This window comes from Hoplias malabaricus, chromosome 8 (genome assembly GCF_029633855.1).
Source record: "Hoplias malabaricus isolate fHopMal1 chromosome 8, fHopMal1.hap1, whole genome shotgun sequence".
In the NCBI taxonomy this organism is placed as follows: Eukaryota; Metazoa; Chordata; class Actinopteri; order Characiformes; family Erythrinidae; genus Hoplias; species Hoplias malabaricus.
In genome coordinates, this window is record NC_089807.1 from 16,353,325 (window position 1) to 16,381,123 (window position 27,799).

The following is a 27,799-nucleotide window of genomic DNA, read 5'->3' on the forward strand; positions in this document are numbered from 1 at the left end:
AAAGTCCAGGCACAGCTGTCTTGTAAGTGCTGGTATCGTTGCTAGGTTATCTGTATTTTGCGGAGTGATACCTGAAGTGCTTCGGTCAGACTGTCATTAACATGTAATTGTACTCCTGTAACGTCTCTCAGCCAATCACATTGCAGGGTCGGAACTAACTGGGTAATGTAGCTTTTAGTTGATTTTTTAAATTGTTTTATTTATTTATTTTACTTTTGAAATCTTATAGTTTCACCAGAATTCACCAGATTGCTTTGAAAATATATTCTCGTTTCCCCTAAAATTGTGGAACCTGTTATGTGAGATTGCCATTTTTGTCTCTTTAATTAAAACATCCTTGAGTATCTTCAGCATGCTTCTAGTGACCTCCCGTCTAAATAAAATTACGACCTAGTGTAATGTTGAAATTAGATATTTCACACGTTGGAACAAATTAATACAGTGTGGTAATGACACCTGATTTCCTCACGTTAAATGTAATTTCCAATCTTCATTAAATTGTTCTACACATTAAGTTAATACATTCGTAATTTATTTATTCAACAGATAATTTTTTTGTCGTCCAAATGTGTATTTTTATCTACAGATTGTACATGTTTAAACTGGCCAGATGTTTTCTTTCATTGGTATACAAAAGATTAATACATGAAAGCAGTTTTATTTGTCCTACAATTCCAGATACCTCCAAGCAATCTTGACAGCACTTCTGCACACAGGTTACATAAGGCATCCTTTTGGCACAGTAAAGATTAAATTAGCATTTGTGGATGTAACTACATATTGTAGTTCACCTGTTTCAAATCACATTATTATTTAATCATTTTACTGTATTACGTGCCTTAATCTTCCCATCCCAACTTTTTATTGAATGTGTTGCAGGTCATATTCCAGGCTGGGTCCTAGACTGGTACATTCCCCTGGCCTCAAGTTGGGGTGCTCTGCACTTCTCAGACTGGGGAACTTGTCTAGTCTGAGACAATGGGGGTCATTGACACACACCACTTTACTCTGCGCTTTGTCACTTTAGCTGCTACCCATTACCAATTGCGTTCCACGTCATGTACCACATAGGTTGCGAATGACAATAAAGTCTCCTTGACTCCTTGGTGCACATCTCTCCCCTCTTGCATTTTATGGTGAATTTGTGACTTGAAACCTTTCAAATCATTGTCATGTTGAGAGTTAACTGCCTTATATTTATCATCAGAGACATCCTACTCTTCAACTAACACTAAAGCTAACCTTACTACCCATTGTTTATTTCCTCTGAAAAGGCCAATTACATTCCTAGACAGAGTGATACCATGCTGTTTATCCGATTCGTCTCCACCGCCAATATTTAGGTGTCAAGGTCATTTAATATTTAAACGCATATCCCAGAACTTGACTAACAAATGCAAGAAAGAACCATGAATGGATATCAGCTGAAGAAATGTTGCAAACTCTACACCCATGCAATGGTGTGTCTGTGTGATGGGGTAAGATAGGGTTAATTGTTGAACGGACTTAAGAGAGTTTTATCTTCAACATTTTAAAAGCCAAGTTCAACAATTTTCACATAGAAAATAAAAATATATTTCCATACCTTCTTTAATTTTTTCAAAAAAGACAAATTGGCAAAGTCATGATTTAGTCCTTGGCATGCCTTAATTTTAAAGGGATGTCACCCGCAAGGCACTATAGACAGCAATGAATAGACATTTGTTGTTGAATTGTAAAGTTGTGTGTGTGTGTGAGTGAGAAAGAGAGAGAGAGAGAGAGAGAGAGAGTAGTTAAAGTTTGTAACGGCTCGGTGAGGATGTGTGGCTCCAATGAGAGCTGAGACTCGGTGATGTCCTCACTTCCTCCGTCTTTTCTTGTCGGAGCTCGGGGGCCATTTTGGATCTGACAGTGACCCACAGCAGCGAATGGAGCCGAGACCGAGACACACGTCCTCTGAGCCGCAAAGCGGCTGAAAATACCCGAGAAAACCAAGACAAGGCAGACACGGTAGTTCTTTGTGTGAACATTTTTTTGTTTCCTTAAAGAAACATTTTAGGACACGCTTGGGCCCAGTTCAGTGCGTTTATTCTTCAGTAAACAGTCGGACATCCGAAATGTGAAACAGAAAAATAACCTCGGCAAACTGTTTATTCTCCTTCACCGATACTCTACGGTTTTTGAGCTTTATTTCTGCTCTCCCTGGCTTAGTTTGTCGCGTTCGCTGATGGATTCACATCGGCGTTTGTCTAACGTTAAAAACTTAAGCAGAGAACATCGTCAAACACCAGTCTTTATTTCAGTCTGAAGTTTTAACCAAAGTTGGCGTTAAGCGTACGATTGAATAGCTCAGAAAACAATGGTGTCTAGTTAGCTAACGTTACTGTAGTAAACAAGATTACATTTCGCCTCATCTTTATTACAAACCCTGCTGCTTAACTTTAAATCCCGATCTCATCATCAGTGCAATGTCAACAAGAACACCACTACCCACCGTCAACGAACGGAAAACTGAAAATGTAAGTAGACATATTTATGTTATTTAAGGGATGGTACCCGTTATTAATAAAGGTAGACTGGTTTCATGTTGGAGTTTTATATTTTACCTTAAATGGTGCAGCACTTACTATCCGGCGCCTGAAGTAGAATGCAATGTAGCTAACTACTGCACCAATTAAGGTGGAACGGAAAATTCCAATAAAACCTCTTTCAGCTTCGTCTGTTACTCAGTATAACCCAAAATTGTTCTAATGTGTGTTGTTGTGGGGTTCTTTTGTGTTTTTTTTCCCCGATGCATTGTCGCAGTGTAGACTGCAGGATGTTTGTGTGTGTGTCTGTGTGTGTGTGCTGACCGTGCACTTTAAGTGGATTAACTCTTCCTATATTGTACCAATTTGGAGACAGATGGGCCACCAGCCTGAAGTTCCGCATGGGGTCTGGAGCATCAGGCATAGAGACTGAGTCTTTAGTCTCAATAATGGCAGCAGCATATGCTTTATATAACAGGTTGTGTTTGTGTGTGTAATGTTAACGTCACTGCTTAGGTTGTAACTTAGTTTACAGCTTAACGTTAGTCTGTAGGTTGGTCTGGGCCAATGCGTATAGTGGTGAATTTACCAACTCTAACCTTGGGCAGATCCTCACTGCTCAGTACTGCAGTTATTTTACCAGTTGGGAAATGGTCTGATGGTCATTTAAATGTTTTAGAAAGCAACAGAAATCCCCAAAGATGTGGGCGTCTGTGTCATTTATGCGTCACAGACTTGTCTGCAGAGTGTGTGTGTGTGATGTGAGGTTTCAGACAGACAGTCACACGCTGACACACACACATACACCCTTTCTTTGGCTGTGTGACACTTCCTGAGAGAGACAAGCAACTAACAAAGTCGTCAACTAACAAAGAATCAAGTTATTGTTTGTTCTGTGCAGTATGTTAAAACTTTACATTTTTGCTGCACATGTAAATAACCTTGGGATACATCCAGATCTCTATATAGATGCACCAAATCTGTTAAAAACAGGAATTTGAGCGTTAATATACTCAATGTCTTAAATATGTATGTCTAGTAGTTGTTCATAATATAGTCTCTTAGGTGCATACCAATGATTTGTCACATTATATTGTAGTGCTAACAGTGTACATCAAGAGGTGTGGCCATTTTGTTATTTATGCCTTCTAATGCAAGTACTTATTTTGAACACCAAATGTTGCTGTGCATCAGAGCTATTTTTCCCAAAGAATTATAATGTTAATAGTAGTGTAAGCATTACATTAAAAACATAAACAACTTACTGCAGCACTCCATATACTTCAAAATTATGTAGAAAATATGAGAAAAATACACTCCACTATCTTAATGGGTGAAGTTTCTCAGTAAAACTGTAGATTGCATGTAGACGTTTTACATTTGGTTGGAGAATACTATACAGAATTATTTACATTAACAAAAATTTTATGCACAGACCAGTTCGTCTTATAAAAAATGACAATGGAAGGCGTTGGTCAGTCTGTGTTTCAAAAGGATGACCCCCTATTGGGCGACTCAAATGATGGCCCCCTCAGGAATGGTTATTGGCACATAAGGATATCAATGAATTCTCAATCAAAGTAGATCAGTTTGGTTCACTGCTATTCAGTCAATCGACATAAAAGGTATGCATGCTAATATATAGCACCATGTCAGTACTCTAGTAAGTAGCAAACATTTTAATCAGTATTTGTTTGATATATGTTGCTTAGAATTTTATGTTGCATTGTGCTACCTGTGATGTAGCAATTAAAATGTGTTTTTCATTAAAATGGCCAAACAAACCTTATTTGCAGATGTTTGTCTTTGGTTAAAAAAAAAAAAAAAAAAAGTCTTGTATTTGTTTAAATCTAACTGTGTGGACCCCTGAAGTTGGCACCAGTGACAATGAGTAGGCTTTAGTTAAAACTATGTATAGTGCAGTGTCAGCTTTCCCTGGAGACAGTAGAGTGTTGTTAGAGTATTGCATTAGGCTCACATTTGCTAACTGTTAATGCTGTACAACAAACCATTGAAATATTTCAGTATGCCTTTTCTTATAAGGGAAGCTGCGAGTTGCCTCTTGTTATACAAATAAATATATAATCTATTCTGTCTATTCTAAATTTGTGGGAAATAAGTTATACTTTCTACAGGACTATTGCGCTGATACATTAATAAAACCTCTTTTTGGGGTCTTAACCATGTACTAGAGGTACATTACTTTCATATTGAGTTTTGTTTAAACTGCATATGAGTAAATTTTATTTAGTTTATTATTTATTGTGCTTGTAAAACCATACTCTCACAACTACTGTTTGCTCCACTTGCTTGGTGGACAAATTGCTGTTTCTGCAAATTAATTTCAGAGACTATCTTTCCCTGCTGAACTGAACAAATGCTTGAATAGATCTGGGCGTTTGACCAGCTTTGACCAGGCATGCCTGCATGCATTATAATATGCAGTTAACATGCCCCTAATGGCAAAATAATTGGATTTCTGAAATATATAAAATGCAGACAATGTACAGAATTTTGCTCCATGGTGTAGTATTAGTTATTTGCACTGAAAAGAAACACAACAATCTCACATTGGGGAAAAAATAAGCCAGTTGGGTTATTTTGTTTCCAGTTCAGTTTACTGAGAGGTCCAGGGTGTGGTCCTCTTTTGTGCCTAATGATTCCTGGTAGGCTTCAAACCCACCACAAACCTGAACAAGTAAAAAGACGTTTCAGTGGTTAAAATCGTTATAGAAAATGAATGAATGTTGTCACTGTCCTTAACACTAATATTCAGTGTAGAGCAAATTGTATGACTGTGTTTAACTCTGAAGAATTATTGCCATTGTTGTGACTGGCAAATTGAATTTTTTTTTTATTTCTGACATTTCAAATCCACAGCACACTTCAAATGGCCATGGTCGAGTTGAAGGTACCTCTCGACCTGCAAGGTCAAGTGGTCGAAACCGTAGTTCAGCCAGTTCAGGGTCTGAAGAGCAGCACCCACATGTTGGAAATTACAGGCTCCTTAAAACCATCGGAAAAGGCAACTTTGCTAAGGTCAAACTGGCCCGTCACATCCTCACAGGCAGAGAGGTGAGTTGCCTGAGGGCTGTCTGTGCTTTTAGTCTTGGTGGGTAAATCCATAGAAAAAAACGTGTTGTTTAGAGTGCAGGTTATGGTTATCATTTTTTATTTATTTATTTATTTATTTTTTTTTTTTTTTGTTTAAGGTTGCAATCAAAATTATTGACAAGACACAACTGAATCCAACAAGCCTTCAAAAGGTGGGTCATAATATTTTTATTATATCATATACATAAAAATGGTTTTAAATGTATATTGCCTGTGTTTTATTACTGCCTATACTTGCTTGTTTTTGGAATGGAGATTTGGTGAAATATCTATTTTGGTCTTCAAACACTGTCTACCCCAAAGCTTTTGCTAGCCTTGAATCAGCAGGTTTGTATCCTGGTTCTCAAGGAAATTATGTCACTCATCTCAGGAAAAGGGAGGTTGTTTTGGACTCGGAAGCATTGTTTGAGCATGAGGGGAAATTAGGGCTTTCTTTTATGTGCAGATCAAATATTCATTTAATTTGTGGGCATATTTAAAAAAAAATAAATAAAAAAAATTTATGCCATAGTTACAAATTAGTAATTCCTGAAAAGCTTTGTTAGACTTAAGCGGGTCTGTGTGTACTAGAATTGGGGTATTTAGTTCAGCTTTTTTAAAAAAAAACATTTAAGAAATTGTGATATGTTTATAATTAATATCATATTCATTTTACCTAGTAAATAGTGGCTATATATATATATATATATATATATATACACTTTTTTTTTTTTTTTTTTTTTTTTTTTTTTTTATATAAAAGTGACACAGCTGTTGAGCTGTGCTAAATGAATGCGTTTGGGGGGAATGCACATGGGGAGAGATGAAGTGTGTTTTTGTGGTAGGCCGATATGCTTTTTAAGTGTCAACTATAGTATAGGGTATGTGATTAACCGCATGGTTACATTTTAGTTTCAGACAAAATTCTTCTTGTTTTGGGGCAAATAGGAGACAGAGACATTAGTCTTTATGGCCAGACACATGAAAACCTCAGTTTCTGACATTCACAAATATACAATTATTGTATGTTATATTAGACAGACAGTAAGCTATAACATAAATGCTATGTTTTCATGGGTTTCATGGGTTGCCCCTTAGGTATGAGTGACTGGCTAAATGTGTGATGCTGTGTTATTGACTGGTACACTGTCCAGGGTTTGTTTCTTGCCCTCTGTCTAATGTCATTTAAAGCTCTTTGTGTGTCTAGAGCACTGTGTAAGTGTAGTTTACATGGGATGGCATGGTTCAGTTCCAATTTATTATCTCTCGACAAGAGACTTGGTTTGCAGGCAGGGTTAGTGTCCATACATACAGTAGAATATAAAATAATGAAATAAAACAGCTGAAACAAGCATTGACAGAAGAAATTCATATAAACCAAAAAGGAGCAAACAATGTGCAAGCAGAAGACAGAGAACTTTACTTTGCCCTCTAATTTAGCAGTATGATTGCACTAGGGATAAAGGAGTCCTTAAATCTATTGCAGCATATCCAGATGGAAGAAGATGGAATTTTCAGTGGTGACACTGCATATATTGTTATTGATAGTCATTTGTGAGGTGTTTGGAGTTTCGTTTGTTTGTTCAAATGTGAACCCCATTTATGTATATTTAAAGGTGACATTCACAATTGAAATAAAAAATGTTCTATAAAGTTCTGAGGATATTTCCTCACTATTTGCCAGCTAACCAGCCTGTTTGCATGCTCAAAACTGGTGTAATGGTGTAACTGGTATATTTTTTTAAATAAACAAATAAAGCCCCTGTGTCAGTAAATGGGGGGATTGTTATGCTTACAGTCTGTAACATTGACTTATTTTATTTGACTTATTACACAAGGTGTGGAAATTTCTCCAAATTCAGGAGATGGCTAAATGCATTACAAACGAGTTCCTGTGCTCATTTAAACACTGATTAAAAACTTGCAAACAAGGTTAAAATTCAGCCATGTGCAAACAACATTTTATTTTCCACAAACATATAAATTCATGTGTAGCTTCTGAACGTATATAAACAGTATAATAGTAGAATAGTTATTGCCGCATCAGCTTATTTTATATAACTATATTATTACTTTTTTAGGTCATAGAAAAGCAACATATTGGGAATATTTGCTACACTCAGTTTTTTATTTATTTATTTATTTTTTGGCCCGTGTTTCTCATAGCAGCTGGCAGGAAGGAGTGAGAAATATCAAGGACAGATGGACAAATAGGTGGCAGAGAGGGCTGAAGAGGGACAGCAGGACAGATCTTGAGGGGGAGATAAGGAGAGAGACAGAAGGGTGGATGACGTAGGTGGAGTGAGAGAAACAGAAGAGGTGTATGAGAAAAGATAAAGTAAGCTAAAGTAGTGCAATAGAAGGGAACATGTGAAAGCCGGGGGGGGGGGGGGGGGGGGGGTCGGGATGCATATTGCAGTTATGCTGATAATGTGGGATTAGAACCATTGATGACTTTGACACGTGTTTAGAGGCCACATCTCTCTAGCTGGTCAAAGTAGACTACTGCAGCCCCCATTAGTTTTTCCACAGTGTCATTGATCAGAGTTCTGTGAATATTCTTGCCTAATGTTTTCAGGCCAGATCTAAAGTGCTGTGATTCATATTGCATTGCATATCACAGCAAAGGGACTCTTTGTGCTTACTGCAGGTTTTTGTCTTTAACACCATAAAAGATTTCTTTTTATCCATCTTTTATTTGACTTTACATGTTTTTTCCTATTTATCCCCAGTAACGTTTTGCAGCATGACAGTAGTGTATGTACCTTCATGGTCTTAGTTATTAGAAAGTACATACTGCTTTTTTTTTCTAGAATTCCTGTGTCCAATGCAGTATGTGAGTACCTTGTTGTGGATAATCGGTTGTGAAATTGAGTGTGTGGGCGTTTAGGTTCTAATTTTGCACTTGTCTAATAGTTTTACAGAGAAAAGGAGAGTTCTTCTACAGAGTATTATATTAGTGTCCCTTTTTGGTGCAAGTATTTACTTCTTATAAGAACACTATGTAGTATATCTAGCTTTTAAAGTTACAGTTTCTAAATGATTGTGATGTTCCATGGAGCTTTAATGGGGAGAATACAGCCTCTGCTGGGTCCACTTCTAGCTTACTGGACTAAGCAACATCTGAATCATGGGGCGCAGGGCTTTCACGAGAAAATGCTGTTTGTTTGTAGGCTGTGAAGAGACCTCCAAACTTTGAAAAGCATTCTCCAAAAGTGGGTAATGTTAGCTTCAGGAAAGTAAACACAGACCATAAATGCTACAGAACTAAACAACTCAAGTAACAATTGAGTTTCTGTGGTAATTCAGTAAATTAAAAATTATTAAGCTGTTTCTCAATATTTGTTCTTGTCATTACTTGTGCCACAGCCCAAGTACTGTTCCACATCCAGCTAAGTACGTTCCCGATACCCAGGTGTGTTCTTGCTCCACCCGTATTATTGATGATGCATTGGGATGTGATTTTTGTAGACCTGAGAGAGCATTATGCCCCAACCTCAGGGTTTTTAAGGGGTTAAACTTGCTGCGCTTATACTGGCATGTGGCTAAAGTATTTATAACACTTTTGACATTTTTGTATTTACCTCTGTCATTTAAGTAGTCATGAAACGACAAAAACGGATTGATTCCTATGTTTACTAGCTCTGTTTGTGTCCATTTTTAGATTTAGAGGAGAGTTGAAATGGGAACCTCTGGGCAACTTCTGCTGTGAACTTATATATATCTGACTGATTATTTTAGTGTATTTATCTAAAAAGCTACTGTAGCTCTTGTTTACTATTTTAAATTATATGGAAACCCACTTTTGTTTGCAAAGGAAATATTGACAACAGGGGAATGGTAGTAAATACAATACATGTTTTTGTGTGTATTTCTTATGTATTAATATACTTGCTATATGTATCTCTGTGGTATACATATACAGTTTTAGGGCAAAATTATACATTTGTTTAAATACTTAATACTTCTCTCTAGTATGAACCATTTCACATGAAACCACACTCAAAAATGGTAATGTTTCTATTATGCAGAATTTTTCATTTTTAAGCCTAGTTACAAGCATCTGTAAGAACTTCTTTTTGGCGAATTCTTGAAAAACTTAAGATCTAAGTGTTGTCGTCGTCCCCCCCCCCCTCAAAGAAGCAAGGAAAGTTCTGACGTTACATTGACATAGGCAAGACTGTAGAAATGTTTCCTTCTATTTACTTAGTGTGAGGAATGTATTTTGAGGATTAAAAATAGATTTATAATAGGTGTTCAAAAACGGTGAGGATCTTCTCCAACCCACTGAAAATGCTTTCATCTGTGTGTGTTTGTCTAAAATGATAGTGAAGTGCTGAAAAAGATGGTTAAGAATGAGTGGTGGTTTGGTGAAGTGTGGTTACTCTGTGAGAGACGCCCATCAGAGCTAGTGGACTCCATGAACTGTTTGACCTCTGCTCCCATATAATACTGTTTTTTGCTGTTCTCTGCTCTTTTAAGCAGCATCTGCTGTTCTCCCCAAATAAACATACGAACACATCATATTGGGCAGCTACTCAACATTTTCCTCCTCCTTTATTTACCTCTGTTTGCCCCCCCCCATTTCTGTCTCTCTGACACTGTCTGGATTTAGCATGGTTGTATTGTTCCATCTTTGTCTCAATCATGCTGGTGTCAGGAAGCATACACCAAAGAAAGTAATAAAATTGTTTGGAATATGGACATAATTCTTTGTTTCCATTGATTCAGCTGGCTTCTTGTTTGGGTCAAGATTTCTTTCATAAAGGCAAAGATCATCAGCTTGTTAAGGTCTTTTAACTACAAAGGAATTTGAATTGTGATTTGTTTTAGAAATGCAAACTACAAAATGATTCCATAAATGTTTCCTCTACTTAACTGCCAAAAATATGCCATTTATTTCAGTAGTTTAATTAGTCTAAGGTGAGTTTTATAAAAACCCTAATGTATAGCTATTAATCAAATTTATCATCTGTGATTTGTTTGCCACAATTTATAAAATGGGCATACGAAGGGATGCATGGTATCCACATTTTTCATACTGTCTGAAAAGATCACGGTAAATGGAATTACCATGGAGTGTGGGTGTGCTGTCTGTCTGTAGGTTGAATGTAGGGTTTTCAGCACTGTGCAGTTCAGATTAGTACAGCAAATTTCAGTGAAAAAGAGCAAATTTAGTTGGCCAGCTAACAGGCACTTGTGATTTATCATACCACAGCAGATGATTTTCCAGGGAACTGAGGCTCAGAACACCCACATTTGGAGATAACGCTCCATACCTGTGAGCATAAGGTCGAGAGAAAGGTCTTCTGAATGTTTCGTCTGTATTCAACATCTTTCCTATCTCTTTAAACTTAAACTCACAACTACTGTGGGCTACTGGGCTTGTGTTTTTTTAGCCACCCATTTTCAGAGTGTGACGTCACTGATCAGCAAGCTCCTACAGCACCCCTTTGAACTTTGTCCTTGTTCTTAAAGACGGAACAGAAATTAGACACACCACACACATCATAAATAATGCCCCCATTTGAGATACTATCCACATATTTAAATATTATGATATACAATACTACCATTATATCACCCAACCCTAGGTGTACATTCGGCAAGTGTGGTGACTCCAGAATGTTTTACCAAAGGTAGCGTCATGCTCTCAAAGGATTAATAGTTTATAATTCTAATTTATATTGTAAGGCTCTCTTTTGAAAGCTCCTGTCTTGTGAAGCTTTCTGATTTGCATTTGTATCTTTGTTGAACTTTTGAGTGTTCTGAATCAGAGAAAGTGTTACTGTATGTGTTAAAGACAGATTGAATGTGTGAACCATGCTAGAAGTGCCTGTAACACTTGCTCTGTGTCTTTAGCACACTCTGAGTTAAAGTTGTATTAATGAGAACTGAAAAGTACATAAAAGCTTAGGCGTGTGGCCTGCTTGATATTTCATCTATTAAAGATGGAGTCAAGGGTCTGTTAGTAAGGATCAATTATGAATAGCCTGTTACTTCTGCTTCTTACCATTACCTTGAACACTGCTTAAAACACTGTGCATGCATGCACTGACACTTTTTTTTTTTTTTTTTTTTTTTTTTTTTTTTAAGATCTCGTGGAGCTAGTTTGTAATTCACTCCTCACAGTTAGGAATAGCAAAAAAAATGGGAACTAATTGATTATTGTTAATTTATATTCTTTATATTAATTTATATATTATAGCCCAGAAATACATTTCTTTTCCTTAATCTGTATTACATGCTCTATCGTTTCCATTTCATTCACTTGATCAGTGTTTGTTGTGCTTCTCATTGTTAGTGTGGTGTGTGTTTTTTTTTTTCTTTTTTTTTTTTTTTTTTTTCTTTTTTAAGCTATGAATATAAGAGAACTTCAGAGCCATTTATGATTATATGCAAGTACATTTTAAGGGAAATTTTTAAAAGATATACAAAAATCTAAAGAGTCCCCTTGGACACAAGGGTTGTTATTTAACGAGAAAATATTGATCCATAGGCAGGGGACTATGCTTTAATATATTTGTTTAAGAAACTTTAAATTGAATACAGTTTGTGCAGGGATATGTAGATAATGTGGTTGTGTTTTACCCTAGTGTTTTTTTTATAATTATTATTCTTTTTTTTGTACAGCTCTTCAGGGAAGTCAGAATAATGAAGATTTTAAACCATCCAAATATCGGTAAGATGAACAACTTGAAATGAAAATGGAAAATGTGTGTGCATTTTATGTATCTAGCTAGCTATGTATGATTGACCAGTTTTTAGAGTGTTCTTCTTGATCTTCTGCATTTGTCATGATTTTGTGTCTGCAAATAAGATAATGAGTAGTTGAATCAGACATATCATCATGTCTGCACAAAATAATGGCTGTGTTCCTTCTATAAATTTAGACATGCTACTGAAAATGCTTATTGAAATCTTGCCTATGTGAGAGAGAGAGAGGTTTCCTTGGAGACGTTGATTTGCTGGCAGTGCTCTCCTCTGCAGAGGGGAAAGACCGCAGTGATGGATGTGCATTGTAGAACTCATCCCACCTTTAGAAAATGAGCAGCCTTTGCCATGTACATGATGCTCAGTCTCATTGTTAAGAATGTGATGCCAACAGTGATGCCATTTTGTGCAAATTGATTGGTGATACCTTTCCACATTCAAACAATAGCTATATTATACTACTGTGAATAAAAGAAGTCTATTTGAAGTGCTAAACTGCAGTTTATGAGAATGAGTAAAACCGCAGCTGTAGTTCCTCGGGCTTATAAGCCACCACATACATATTGGATATACACGTGTGTATCGCGTGTACTCACCATGCCCTGCTTGCTCACGTTTTGCAGAATATAGAAGCACTGCTTATAAATAAAATACGCCCTCTAGAGAGAAAAATCCATAGACACTTATTATTGGAGAAATGCAAAGAACAGGACCTAGAAGAATGAAGGAAAAACAGGATAACAGTGATAGCTGGTAGCCATTTGTTATAGCCATTTAAGACCTATTAAAATTATTCTATAATGTGTGGATCACTTGAGTGATTATAATTTCTGAACTTTCAAAATTATTATTTATTTTTGTTACTGTTTGTTTATTTATGTCTTTCTCTCTGCTGCACTTCCTGGTATTATCTTACAACAGTAAAGCTGTTTGAGGTGATTAAGACTGAGAAGACGTTGTTTCTTGTGATGGAGTATGCCAGTGGAGGTAAGTGTGTGCACACATCAGGTTGTCAAATAACTCTCACTCTTTGTGTGTTTGTATTTATTGTTTGGGCTCTTTTTTGTGTGCAGGGGAGGTGTTTGACTATCTTGTGGCTCATGGGAGAATGAAGGAGAAAGAGGCCAGGGCTAAATTTAGACAGGTGCAGTGCTCTTAACATCTCACTGCAGTGTGTTTTATGTTCACATGCACATTTACCCGTACATATACACATACAGAGACTTTAAGGACACTATGAGTTCTCCACACTGACACAGACCCTGCTGTCTTTTTGTAATTTGTCTCACAGCGTTTGTATTTTGCAAATATCTGCTATAGGTGTGTTCTCCCCGTGTCCGCGTGGGTTTCCTCCGGGTGCTCCGGTTTCCTCCCACAGTCCAAAAACACACGTTGCAGGTGGATTGGCAACTCGAAAGTGTCCGTAGGTGTGAATGTGTGTGTGTCTGTGTTGCCCTGTGAAGGACTGGCGTCCCCTCCAGGGTGTATTCCCGCCTTGCGCCCAATGATTCCAGGTAGGCTCTGGACCCCCCGCGACCCTGAATTGGATAAGCGGTTACAGATAATGGATGGATGGATGGAAATATCTGCTATATAGAGGTATACCCATTCCTTCTAGAAAAAGGTTTATTAAAGAGTAAAAATGTTAACATTACACATGTTCTGGGTTTAGGCTGGCACTTCTTGGAAGCTATATTGCCTGCTTCAGAGTAGAGGGGCCCTGAATGTGTTGAGGTGCTATATAATCAGGGATAGGTTGAGGGATATACAAGTAGAACCAAACTACATTGAGAATCAAAGAATCTGCTCTTCTGGTCTCAGCTCCTTGTCGTGTTGATTTGGGAGAGAAGGGTTATTAGTGCACAGTATAATTTAGGATTTGTTGTTGTGTGTGTGTGTGTGTGTGTGTTGTTAAATGAGAGAAATCCCATAAATAGCTGTACATTCACATTTATTTCAAGGATATATCAGGGAGAGAAGTACAGGTGTGTTTGACTTAGATCCAGATCCAGTGTGTATCACTATTTTCTCTGAAGCATCTCTCTGCTTGCATAAACCAAACTGAGTTTTTGTAGTCTTCTGTGAATACAATTAGCACAGAAACCATAGGTTTGCTACTCCTGGTATTTTTAGTATCTAGTGTTAGTCCAGATTTTAAAGCACAGCTCACTAGAAAATAAATAAAGAAGTATTATGGGCACAGATTGTTGATGGTTGGTACTTCTATTCCCCCTCATGTTCCCAGCATCCAAGCAGCTGTGTGTGGCAAAGTGACAAACAGATTGTCTATTTTTTATTCCACAGTAACACAAATATTCAAACTAATTAATAATGGATTTTTTTTGCCAACATTTTTATAATAGGTTTTTATAGATGTTGTTGATTAGTTGATGCAGTCCTAAAAGGAGCGTGTTTTTAAATAGAAAATGTACTAAATAAATCACATTGTCTTCAGGTTGGCTACTTTCACATTACATGTCTCATTCATTGATACTTAAATATGGAAGCAAATCTGTCTCATCAGACTTTGAAATATTACCACCTTTGAAATTGTAGCTCTGAAATTATGCGCCTGAGTATAATTGCTCTTGAATAGAACTCGTGAATTTTCAAAAACATGTTTTCTCTCTTTTTATTCAAGATTAATAAATTCAGATAAAAAAATTCAAGCTAAAAAAATCAAACAATATATTTCGCAGTTGCTCAAATTCGGTAGAGGAAATTCAGATATACATTCAGGATACCAAGGATGAGCAATCGATTCACTTGGATTTTCTCTTTCACCTTAAATGGTGCACTAGTTGCATTCTGTCGCCGCTAGATGGCGAAATACGAACACAACATCCATACTGTGGAAAAAAAATATGTTTAGCTTCATTCCGAGGATATTATCTCTCTATTTTCAAAGTGTCTCAAAAATCTGGAAGGCTCATTAAAGACACAATATAACAGACTATTGATATCCTGAAGATGAAGAAATTTGACTGTGGACATTTTTTGTAATGGCCCTTTGAACATAGCATGTGATATGACAGAATATGTGGAAACATGAACTACTCCCCCCCCCCACCCCCAAAAACATATTTATTTTTTAATCTTTTAAATTTGTGGTGTTTTTTTTTTTTGTTATTTGTTTGTTTGTTTTTTTTTAATGTGAATATATTGTTCTCTACAGATTGTATCTGCTGTGCAGTATTGCCACCAAAAAAACATTGTTCACAGAGACTTGAAGGTAATTGTGCTTAAATTGGAGTATGTTTGAAACTGTAGTTCTTTTGTGTATTGGTCAGTGATCTGGTAAGTAATAGTGGGTGAACTCTGCTGTGTGTTGCTTACTCAGTTGCTTGTGAATGCAGTACCAATGTGTTTTGGTACACTTGATTTACTTGTTTTAAACTTTCCAAAGCACTAGAGTGTCTGTGCTGCACACATGGGATAGTGTCTCTGCTGCTACAGATGGGTTAAATGCAGAAGACATATCACATTGTACATTGTGCAGTGACAAACAAATGCTGGGTAAATTTTATGTTGTCAACACCTATTTTTATTTATTATTGTTATTAATAATAATTATTATTATTATTTATTTATTGACAACTGACATCAATTCAGATTGGCTGGTGTCCATTATGTTTTTGTCTAATATGTTCAATATGCCCTCTTTTTTTGTCCACAGGCTGAGAACCTACTGTTGGATGCTGACATGAACATAAAAATAGCAGATTTTGGCTTTAGCAATGAGTTCACTGTGGGGAATAAGTTGGACACGTTCTGCGGCAGTCCTCCTTATGCAGCTCCTGAGCTCTTCCAGGGCAAGAAGTATGATGGCCCTGAGGTGGATGTCTGGAGTCTTGGGGTCATTCTCTACACCCTTGTCAGCGGATCACTGCCATTTGATGGCCAAAACCTAAAGGTTAAAGCTATTTGTGTTTCCCAAGTTATTTTCTGACTTTTTATTATCTTATTAAGTGACTATAATATACTTTTTTGTCTTTTCATGTGCGTTCTGTAGGAGCTCCGTGAGCGCGTGTTGAGAGGTAAATATCGGATTCCCTTTTACATGTCTACTGACTGTGAAAATCTCCTCAAGCGCTTCTTAGTGCTCAACCCTGCCAAAAGAGGAACACTAGAGGTTGGTGTTTTTCTTCCATTCATTTGTCCTACATTTGTTCAGCCTTAAACTGACAGGCTACCTTTGCTTTGTTGCCTCTCTTTGTCTTTTTCCTTCCTGAACCATTATTGCTCCACATTTTATTTGTATCTATCCATCCATCCTGCCCCACCCCACCCTTTTGCTAATTCTGGCCATTGCTTCTGTCTTCTTTGTGCTGGACTGATGTAGCCTCAACACACATTGCCATTTCTATCACAAAATGAATAATGCAGTTGCAGATTTTGTAGCTACATGCATTTTGTCTGAGCGCACTGTGCAAAAGTGCATGGTTGCTGGCATACAGAGCGCTTTCTGTTGGGCTTAGTGTTTTGAAATTGCATACCCATATGAATCATTAAATTTAAAGTAGGAATACTGGATTTGATTTATGTTGAAATGCACTTTCGTCTTGTGTCCTAATCAATGTCAAATGGAATTTAGTATACATATTCTATGTAAATATTTTTTATTATGGGAAATTTCAGTGGAGTTAAGTCTTTACGTTGTAGTGGGTATTTAAAAGATTTTTTTTTGTTTTTGCCCAATGTGGATTAATTAGGAAATGGTCTGTCTTTACTCTCTTTCAGCAAATCATGAAAGACCGTTGGATCAATGCAGCCTCAGAGGAGGATGAGCTGAAACCCTATACTGAGCCAGAGACTGACATTTCCGACCAGATAAGAATAGGTATACAAGAACAAGGCTGCTGTAAAAGTTAAGGTCACAGGGGATTCTTTCCCTGTGACAAATGAGCATTTGATTGCTCTGAATATATATATATATATTTTTTGGACCAAGTCTGTCTTTGCCAGATTTTGGGTGTAGCATTATTTGCCACCTGAAAAATGCACTCTGAATGCACGTAAAGTAATACTAGGCAAAACTTGACATTTTTTCCTGGGCTCTCCCTACAGTTGCAGAGTGTAATTCAGTTTTACAGCACTGTCCTGAAATCAAGAGGAGGGGTCAGGCCCTCCTCCAGAATTTACATATTGTAGTTACTGCAGTGCTGAGTCCAGTTTAGAAAATGACATGGACAGTAAGGAAGATAAGCAGTATAGAATCCCAGAGCTTGCTTCTGCAGTGTGAAGTGATATATTTCCTAACTCACAGCAGATTGTCACATCCTCAGCTCCCATCACGTGTCTGTGAGGAGCTCCTTCATCTTGAGAGCTTTTTGTGGTAAGGCACATGGTTAAGATCGGCGCTTTTTTGTAGCTCTGTTCACACTGTTCTTAGAGGAATGGATAATACACACCAGAGTAAAGAAGTGTGATCCTCTGATCCCAAAGCATGGCTTACTGATCTCTATCAGTCTGCCTCTTTTTATAAAGGCAGGTGTCTTTGCCTGTGAAACCACATTAGTTCATACATATTCTTCTCACATTTTTATTGAGTCTTCCCTCCTAGCTTCTCCGTCCCCAGCTGCAAATGCAACCCAAAGATGACTGTCTCTTGAGGGATGTGGAGAAATAGTGGTAAATAGTAGTAGGCTGGTAAAGAAACGCTCATCCCTGAAAGACGACCCTTAACCATTCCACACATGGTTTCATCCATTCCTATAAAATACAGGCTTTATTCTTTTGATTCTTTAGCCCAGTTAATACTGCTTCTGCACTATTACAGTGTTATCATTTTATACATAGTTTTTATTAGCATTTGTGTAACACAGAATATACAAAAGAAAGAAAGAAAAAATACAACCAAACATAAGAAAAATACAAAACAAAAAACACAACCTAAATCCTTCCTCTCCTGAAAAACCCTCCACTCCACTAATTTACATCCCTGCTTTTTATACTAACACACAAAGTTTTGTAATTTAACATGCCTAAAAACATAGCCATATACAAATTTTATGAATAAAAGAGTAATATACCACAAATTACTAAATATTTACATAAATCCTTAAAGGGGTATTACCCAAATTAAGCCTCTGGAGATTCACTCTAAATAATGCTGTAATTTAAAAAGTAAGTCTGGACCGGTCACCTGAACACTCCTGAGAGAAAATAAAATACTGATTGCCAGAAAATGACAAGACCAGAACATAATTGTCTATGGCTCGTTCTATTTGACATCTGTTACACAATGTGTTAAAATCTGGAACAAATTTGTCCAGCCATATTATTTGTGTGCCTTAAAGCATATAGAAGAGGAGTAAATCGCATTCAAGATATTTTGCTACAATTTGTTAGATATATTAATTGTCAGTTCTTCCTCCCATTGTTCCTTTAATGCTGTTAGAGGCTTCAATTCAAATTAATTTAAGTGTATATACAGTTCGAATGACTTTTTTTAGATTCAGATTTAGGTCAGCATTCAGTATGTTGTATATTGTAAATCCATCCATTATCTGTAACCGCTTATCCAATTCAGGGTCACGGTGGGTCCAGAGCCTACCTGGAATCACTGGGTGCAAGGCGGGAATACACCCTGGAGGGGGCGCCATTCCTTCACAGGGCAACACACACTCACACATTTGTATGTTGTAAATATGTAAAAGAAATGGGAGTGAGGAATATCAAATCTACTGAGTTGTTCAAAGTATACAAAGTATTTTGTCAGTATACACGTCTTTTAGGACAGTAATTCTTTTATCTATCCGACTTCAGAAAGTTCTTACCTATTTATATATATATCTTATCTATCTATTTTTGAGCTAAATGAAAAGGCTCTTCAAACCTAATTCCATATTTTCAATGACTGTTTAGGGTAAAATCTGAAAGCAAACAAATATCTATACAAAAGAACATGCTTTGTTTACATTGATCTATATATGGGTTACTGTGCAGATGTAATGGTTGGTATGGGCTACTCAAGGGATAAGATCCAGGAGTCATTATCCAAGATGAAGTATGATGAGATCACAGCCACCTACTTACTTCTGGGCAGGAAGGCCAGTGAGGTGAGGACCTGATCTATTTAGATAATACCACAGAACAGCTTAAGGACTGTGCAAATGATGGTAACTGCAATTTGTAGTTAAGTGTTTTGTTTCTTCCTGGGATTTGCATAGGAGGTGAGCGACTCTAGTTCCAACAGTAACCCATCCTTGGTGAAGAACAGACCCACCAGTGAGATGAATGGACAATCACCAGCTCATTTGAAGGTCCAGAGAAGTGTCTCATCCAATCAGAAAACCAGGCGCTACAGTGACCAAGGTGATAATTTTCAGAATTTATTGTTTTTTGCTTATGTTTAATCAGAAATATTTCATTGGTTTAATACTGTGTAACACATGACAGTTATTTTTCTCCTCTGCCTTTACAACATACAATGAAGCAGACATCAGTTCTTGCTCCTTTATTTAATTTCTTCTGTCTTCCTCTCAGTGAGTGGGGTGACTAACTCAGGGTTGAGTAATGTTAAGAGGGCCATCCCAGTCAACACAGATGGTGAAAACAAACAGGATGGAGGAATGGCAGGGCATAAGGTTCCATCACAGAGCCCCCCCAGTCCATTATTAGGAAACGCCAACAACCCCAACAAAGCAGATATACCAGAGCGCAAAACAGGCACATCTGTCACACCAAATGTGAGTTTTTGTTTGCATGTTTGTTTATCATAGGCAGTACACAATATGATTGATAAGGTTTGATAAGCAGACATACCGTGGCACTTTTAAAACACATATATTGTTTTTAGTCCATTTACACAGTGTTGCGTTTAATGAAACATGCATTATTACAAAGAAATAAAACATGCCGCAGATTAGTGTTTTTGTAAATAATGACAGTATCCACAATATGCTCAGATATTTTGTATAATTTATCTATATATGTAAGAATCCAATTCTCTCATGCCTTTTTCACTGCTATCAGAATTACTATCATCACACTTGATGCGGATTCAGACCTTCTGCTGAACAGAGATGTCTTATTGTTTTCCAGAACTCTGGATCTGCAGGAATGTCCCGGAGAAACACATATGTGTGCAGTGATAGGAATAACACAGAACGTCTTTCTGTTATTCCCAATGGGAAAGAGAACAGGTAGAGTTGGGATTGAGTCTGAATTTAAATCATGTGGACAGGATGGTTTTGTAATGTTACATAAGTTATTAAATATGCCCGTCTTACCTGTTCTGTGACATAACATAGCAATTACATGAAAGAATAAAAAGGCATACATGACTTTCTGTACCCTTCATCCCCCACCCACTCATTTTTCTGCAGTGTGTCATTGTCTCCTGACCAGCGAAACCCTGGTGCCTCCACTCACAGCATCAGTAATGCTACCGCAGCTGACAAACTACGCTTCCCACGAGGCACGGCAAGCCGCAGCACCTTCCATGGGCAGCTAAGGGAGCGTCGTACTGCCACGTACAATGGTCCGCCAGCCTCACCTACACAGCCCCGTAGCCGTGGCAATGCCAACAATTTGCTCACCAAGCTCACCTCCAAACTCACACGCAGGTAAACACTAAAAGGACATTATTTGTACTTAATTTCAGGATTAAATGTAGTAATGTATAATAAAACACACACAATACATTCTCGTTTAGTCAAGAAAAAATATTTCAAAATATTCCCTCTCTTTTGTTTTATTATTAATTTAAAATTCATTGTTCTTAGTGTAATTCCTACAGGAATAATTTTTAATGACATCCATTTGTGTAATGTTTCCACTTTTTGTCATCTTTTTTGTTTTATAGAAACATGTCATTCAGGTTTTCCAAAAGGTAGGATTGCAAGTCTATCGGGACAATTAATCAACTAAATATTATTTAAATACTAACTCTTAGTAGATAGTGGTTTTCTTTGATTTCTGTGATTGTTCATTCATCTTGCGGTATTGGATTAAGCATGCCCTAAATTTTTATCTGCATGCTGTCACTAGCTAAAATCAGTCTGCTGCTACTGATTGCAACTAATCAAGTTAATCTGCTTGATGGGGATAGTTTGTATACTCAGCTTATGTTATGGAAACCTATTATTTGTGCTTGCACCTAGACTTCAATATTTTTCTACAAACTCATATAGAGATATGAGTTGCCTTTTTTATGGGTTTACAATTCAGTTGCAAACCCGTCAGTCCTTGAGCCATTATTTGGTGCTTGCTCAGAAACCACTGAATGATTTTTATTTTCATAATGAGGATCATTTTTAAGACTAAATTTAGACAAATACAACAATGAGCCCATAGTTTTGTACGTGTATTTTACCAATTTATTAATGTAACACAATTTTACAGTGCCAAACGTCATCACCAGTATTGAGAGTTTTTTGAGGACTAGCCAAGCAGAGAGAGGCCAGAGGAAGTGTGGAGTTCCTTGAGATCATATCAGCTGTGCTTGAAAGCAAATGATGTGATATTCTAGAGTCTGTTCCCATCTAATGATATAAGCACAGAGGAAGCTGCCTCTCTCTACAGGGGTTGGATCATTCATGCTTTTAGTTATATTCTTCTTCAGCATGAAGTTGTGCTAATTCGGAATAGAGACATATGGAAACTTCTCATGAGTAGTGAAGAAGTTCGTGCATTTGGAATGAAAATATTTACAATACACGTTTTTAAGCTGACACCTGACTTTAAAATCTTCCAAGGACAAGAGGAAGCTTTTGTTTAAAGGGGGCATTTACAATTGTGGGGAAATGCTGTTCTCTTGTTGCTTACATTCAGAAGCTCTGCGTCTTTTAAGGTGGAATGGTATGTTTGAGGATGGAATAAAAAGAACTGTTGCTTGCACGAGGCTGAGGTTATCTTTGGTTGTTTGTTTGGTTTTGTAGCACTTTTGCAGGCTTTCTACCTTAAGTGAAAAAATTGTTTTTTAATTAAAATTGTGAACGTCTCCTTTAACAAGCTATTCCTGATTTTAGTCTACTTTGTGTGTATATATATTTGTTTTATACATTGTTACATACACCATAACGTAGATTGTTGGAGAAAATCTTTCTATTGTCCATGGGCAGAGCCTTAATTTTTCATTGTTTGCTGTTGATAAGTAAACTTTCCATTGTGCAATGTACATTGTTCTTTTAGCTTATCTTTTGTCTGAATATACATGCAACCATGTAGTAAGTGTGCGTGAGCAGGTACAGTGAGCATTTTAGTACTTCTTTCCGCAACTGTATGTCGCATAAAAACATCTTTATATTGATAGAGGACATATAAAGGCATTCATGTCACCCCCACCCACACATATTTCGACCCTTGGGTGTTTTCAGCACTGGGCTATTTTTTTTCTTTTTCTTTCATCTCTCATTCCTTTCTTGTTCTCCATTTTATTTTATCTCACATAGCATTTTTTTTTATATTTTATGTTTATGGACTTAAATAGTTATGGGATGAAATATTGATTACACTCACACTAGGCACAAATCCTGCAGACATATTGTATTCTGATACACAGAGTGAGAACAGAAAATGAGCCAGCTCTGCTAGACTTATGTATGCACTCTGTAATTTCTAATGTTCGTCTTTGTTGATTCTGCTGTTTCAATCTGCTCCTATTTTACTTTCTGTCTTAACTTTTCTCAATTTCTTTGACTTCTCTTAAACTTGTTCCTCCCTTGATATTATGTCGTCTTACTTTCATTCTCTCCGGTTTTGTCCATCAGGGTCAATTTTGACCCGAACAAGCGGCAGTCTGCCATTAAATCTGGGCCAGGGGCTCCCTCTGCTCACCCTACCCTCTCAGTCTCAGCCCCCTCCAACCCTGCGCCAAAAACGCTTAGTAAGTCTGTGCTTTTCTCGTCTACTGTTTCACTCCCTGCCCTCCTGAGCCATACTCTCTCATTCCTCACCTGCTGACGCGACTCTGCAAAGGCCTATTCTTTCTGTGCCTCTTGTGAATTGCAACTCATTCATTTGTAAAGCCATTTTAATACCATTAAACTTCATCTTTTTTGCAGATTCAGGAGCAGTGGCTATAGGGAGTTGTAGGAATACGCAGATGGAGAGTGTCTAGAGTAAGGGCTTATTAAAATTCATACATAATGACACTGGTGTGTCTTTAGGGGATTTAGGAAATTGTCAGTGAGCATGTATGTTATGTGCACTTGGATTAAATGTGTGCACAAAAGAAAGGTGGTGTTTTTTAAATGTAAAAGGGCTGTTTATTTTCACAGATCTCAGTACACATGTGCACTAGATTAACTAAACTAGGTTAGACTGTAGTTTGCATGTACTACCCCTGGCCAAAGTTGTGAAATCACCACACTTATAGGATGTTCTTTTTTTTTTTTATTTTGTAGCAGATAAATAAAACACTTTATTGTTATTTATTTGTTATAATACCTGACAATTCTGATTTAATTCCATATACCTCCAAAAATAAATTGTTAATTAATGGGATTTTACTATGGAGTCACCCTTAAATTTCCATTTCTAAATAAATAAGCAGCACCAGTCTTGTGTATGGCTAGTGAATAATGACAGACACTTGCGCACTGTTGAAAGTTGTTGTGGGGCTGGTAATTTAAAGTACTATATGTATATATGTATAGGGTAGGGATGTAAATAGCTGACAGATGCACCCATAAATATGCAATGATGTTATTGAACCTTAATACATAAGCAGCCACTCTTACAACTAACAAATGCCCTTATGGCAAGAATCTAATTTCTTTCCATTCGACCATTGGCCCTAAACAATAATAATAACAAATAAAAAAGTTCAGCTTGACAGTTTATGTCCATGAAAAGCCTGTAATTGTGTTTTCATACAAATGCATAATGAATGATGGCGTTAATGACATTCAGTTTACTCTTTTACACCAAAAAAAGAACAAACTTAGTTTTTGTTGCGCATACACACACACACACATATATATATATAATAAATAATGTGTTATAACTTGGATTTGTTTGCTACAAACCAGAAAAAGGCTGTGTGAACCCATGAGTCTTGTGATTTCATCACTTTTTTGCTGATTTTTTATTTATTTATTTATTTATTTTGGTCTGTCATGGTTTCACATATAGCACATCATGTCCGGGACTCTGAATCGGTTCAAAGAACAGAGATAACAACCCCAAAATTAAAACATTTACAAGGAAAAAAATTGAAGAAAAAATCTAATTCTCCTATTTGTTCTAGAACATTTGATATAACTTTTGGGGGTTGTTGCTAATTTATAACCTTTTCGTTCTGTGATCCACAATCTAACAATAATATAAACTAGCTTGTTTAAAAGTGCATCTGACAATTTGCCACCTGAGGTCACACTTGAGCACAAGTATCTCAGATCAAAACAAATTCAGCATTGTCCTTTTCCTTCAAGGCAGAGTAGCGACCGTGTGAATGAACATGTTAATTGGTGCATAGGTAATAAAAGCTGACATTCTCCATCTGCCAGGAGGTTAGAAAAACCAAGCTCCTCTGGTTCAGTGACAGAAGTGTTTTTCACTGACAAGTGCAGCTGGGTGACCTGTGAGCATGCAATTAGCTTGTCATTCAGATTTTCCCATTCCACATTAAATGGTGCATCAGAACGTTTGTGTAAATGAAGGCACAAGTTGTAAGTAGCTTGTTGCACACTCTACATGAGTTGTAGCGTTATATTAAAGTGTTATATTAAGGTTTTGAGCAGTCAGCCAGGGATTGCACCAGCTAACTTTAGCAGGATTAGCCTACTTTTTAGCATTAGAGACAGATTCTGGTAATAAGTAATTGTCTGTTTGCTGCCTAGTTATAATGGCCAGAATTACACTTTGTCTTCAACCACACTTGGGATGCACCAACAAAGTGTTATGATCAGGTACAGGTTTCACTTAGAGCACCCTTTTAAGGTGGAAAACAAAGTCCAAATAAAGAAACTAGCTTCAGCCTCCTGTCTGCACTCCCAGTCTGCCAGAGAGTTAAAAAGACATTTACCTGAATTGGAGAGTTGGAGTAGCACCAGTGAAAGCATCTTTCCCAGTCCAGCAGCAACAGGGAGGCAGCCAGCCAGTCAATTGCTTTGTATATCTCAAAAATAAACACACAGAGCAGAAGAAGCTTATGTTCAGAATCATGCTGGAGCCTTTCAGCGGCACTTGGTCTCCTCCATGTTGGAAAACCAGTCCACTGTTGATTCTTGCCTAGTTTTGCATTTGGAGAGGCTGTTTTTTCTGAAGAAAAGATTTTGCTGGTGGAAGAATACTACTGAAAGTTTAAAATGGTCACCTTCTATGTTTCATACACAACTTTGTGGGCAGCCACTGTCTCATCTCTTGGGAGTGCAGAGCAAATGTGGGGAAGACCTAATAGCAGGCATGCGTAGTGCAACACAGCTGGTGTATGGCTGCTTTCTCTGCTTATGATGCTTTCACTCCATTGTACATTGAAATTAGTCATTTCTTGCTATGTTAATGTTTAAAATGACAGTTCACAATTAATGTATTGTTGTATGCACATGGTGCGGCTTAGGCACGGATGGGTTCAAGGTGTAATGGCCCTATAAGGTGTTAGGTGCTTTTAATTAGTTTAAATATTGTTGCTGTCAAACGTGCCCAGGTAATTTTTGGCTCATCACTTTGTCTGTTCATCTTGAAATTTTGAGACACTGACCATCAGCAATCCGCTGCTGAGTGAAAATATTACCCGTAGGTTCTTCATGTCCTTTGTAGTTTGTTCTGTTGTGACAATTCACAAAATCACACATTTCGTATGTAGTTATTCAAGGTAACCAGAGATTTTGATTTTGTTAGTTTTTCTTTATCTTTTCTGACCCGTTTTACACATGATGACCATATCACTTTTATAGTTGGTGTTTAAATTTGTGTATTACCGCTTCACAGAACCCACCACAAAACTACTAAGAGTCTTGTACCCACCTCCCAGATTCTCTAACGCCAACTCACTCACTCACTTACTCCTCTCATTTCCTGCATCTCTGCATCTTTTTTTTTTTTTGGGGGGGGTCTTACTAACTTTTTCTAAATGTTCTTTCCTGCCTCTCTTCTTCCTCCCTGTTTTCCAATAAAAAAAAGAGTCTCAACCAAGTTTGAGAGAAGCAGGAGATTTGAGGGCACAAGGTGAGGAGTTCCTGAAAACCTTTCCTCTCACTCAGACTAGAAAATGTCTAGTCTCACTAAATCTCTGCTGTATGAGAATGTGACTTAATATTGATGAATAATAGGTGTGGCCTGTAATCAACTTGAGCTTAGGAAAAAAACACAAGTGTAAGTTTTGGTTTTGATTGCATGTGAAATTTAAAGTATGATTTTTATTGTTTTTGAATTGTGTTGTCAGTGGTTTTTAACACGTTACATCCTGTGTTCTACTCTGCATGCTATCTGGTGTCAGTGGAATGAAATATCTATGTACTTTATGAATCATGCTCTGAATTTTAGTCACATAAATACGTAGTCACTATGTATAGCTTAACTATAACAGTGTCCAAACTCTTATCCATTCCCACACCACCCCCACTTTTTTCACTTTCTGCTTTCCTTCTCTTACTCAGTCGCCATGTACCTGGGGATCAGCAAAAAGATGAAGGGAAAGATGGAAAAGACGGAAAAGACGGGAAGCCCCGCTCTCTCCGTTTCACCTGGAGTATGAACACCACCAGCACCATGGAGCCGGCAGCCATCATGAATGAAATCCGCAAAGTTTTGGATGCCAACAACTGCGACTATGAACAGCGTGAATGCTTCCTGCTTCTCTGCGTCCATGGTGATGGCCGTGCTGACAGCCTTGTCCAGTGGGAGATGGAGGTCTGCAAACTGCCTCGTCTCTCACTTAACGGTGTCCGATTTAAGAGGATATCGGGCACATCCATCGCTTTTAAGAACATTGCATCCAAAGTTGCCAGTGAACTCAAGCTATGAAATATAATCTATTTAAAGGAATATATAAAAGTGTTAAATTCTATTTAGAGAAATTAAGCAGTACAATCACAAAACGTAGCAGTTTCCTTTTATTTTATTTTTCCCCCCTTTTTTTAACAAACCACTTATGGTATGTATTTAAAACTATGTAAAGACTTGCTTAAAGCAATAATTGTGTCAATTACATTGTTAAAAGTTGATGAACACTGTAAAAGAACTGTTGTTGAAGATTGTATACTTCATAACTTGTGCTAGAAGTATCCATGCCGCACTGGAAAATTGTCCATATATGGCCTAAATACAGTATCCAAGACCTTTTTGATGTGCATCTTGTTTTTTCTTCCTATCCAGACAATGTTAAAATTGGTTTTTGGCGTCTTGAGCAGCCTATATGTAATGGGTATGTAAACATGCAGAAAAACAACCTGCTATTCAATTGCATAAAACTTCTTTAGATCCTTGTTGTTCTGCACCTTAGTCTAGTTTCTTAAAGTATTTCATCTCCAGCCAGCTCAGCTTCAGTTTGACTGTGTGAATGTTATGAGATGCTGCCCAAAGGACAAATACTTTTA

The 27,799-nt window shown here is 37.2% G+C and overlaps 1 protein-coding gene across 3 annotated transcripts; it reads left to right on the forward strand.

Moving 5' to 3' along the window:
- Window positions 1–1,790: 1,790 nt before the first annotated feature.
- On the forward strand, window positions 1,791–27,791 carry mark3a (MAP/microtubule affinity-regulating kinase 3a). 3 transcript variants are annotated; one of them, XM_066678522.1, is made up of 19 exons: window positions 1,791–1,989; window positions 2,444–2,498; window positions 5,388–5,582; window positions 5,720–5,773; window positions 12,234–12,282; window positions 13,236–13,301; window positions 13,388–13,458; window positions 15,490–15,546; window positions 15,991–16,227; window positions 16,327–16,446; window positions 17,055–17,154; window positions 19,263–19,375; window positions 19,487–19,631; window positions 19,803–20,005; window positions 20,361–20,461; window positions 20,645–20,884; window positions 21,124–21,150; window positions 26,385–26,429; window positions 26,861–27,791. In XM_066678522.1, the coding sequence occupies exons 2-19, from the start codon at window positions 2,448–2,450 to the stop codon at window positions 27,225–27,227; spliced, it is 2,241 nt and encodes a 746-aa protein (XP_066534619.1). In that variant the 5' UTR covers window positions 1,791–1,989; window positions 2,444–2,447; the 3' UTR covers window positions 27,228–27,791. The 3 variants fall into 3 exon arrangements, with proteins under 3 accessions (XP_066534619.1, XP_066534617.1, XP_066534618.1); XM_066678520.1 differs by lacking the exon at window positions 26,385–26,429 and having other exon boundaries at window positions 1,792–1,989; XM_066678521.1 differs by lacking the exons at window positions 21,124–21,150; window positions 26,385–26,429 and having other exon boundaries at window positions 1,792–1,989.
- Window positions 27,792–27,799: the final 8 nt, after the last annotated feature.

Coding starts and splice junctions, on each gene's coding strand:
- mark3a (XM_066678522.1), top strand. CDS start 2,448: ATGTCAACAAGAACACCACTACCCACCGTCAACGAACGGAAAACTGAA. Junction 19,376..19,486: donor TGGGCAGGAAGGCCAGTGAG/GTGAGGACCTGA, acceptor GGATTTGCATAG/GAGGTGAGCGACTCTAGTTC. Junction 20,006..20,360: donor GCACATCTGTCACACCAAAT/GTGAGTTTTTGT, acceptor ATTGTTTTCCAG/AACTCTGGATCTGCAGGAAT.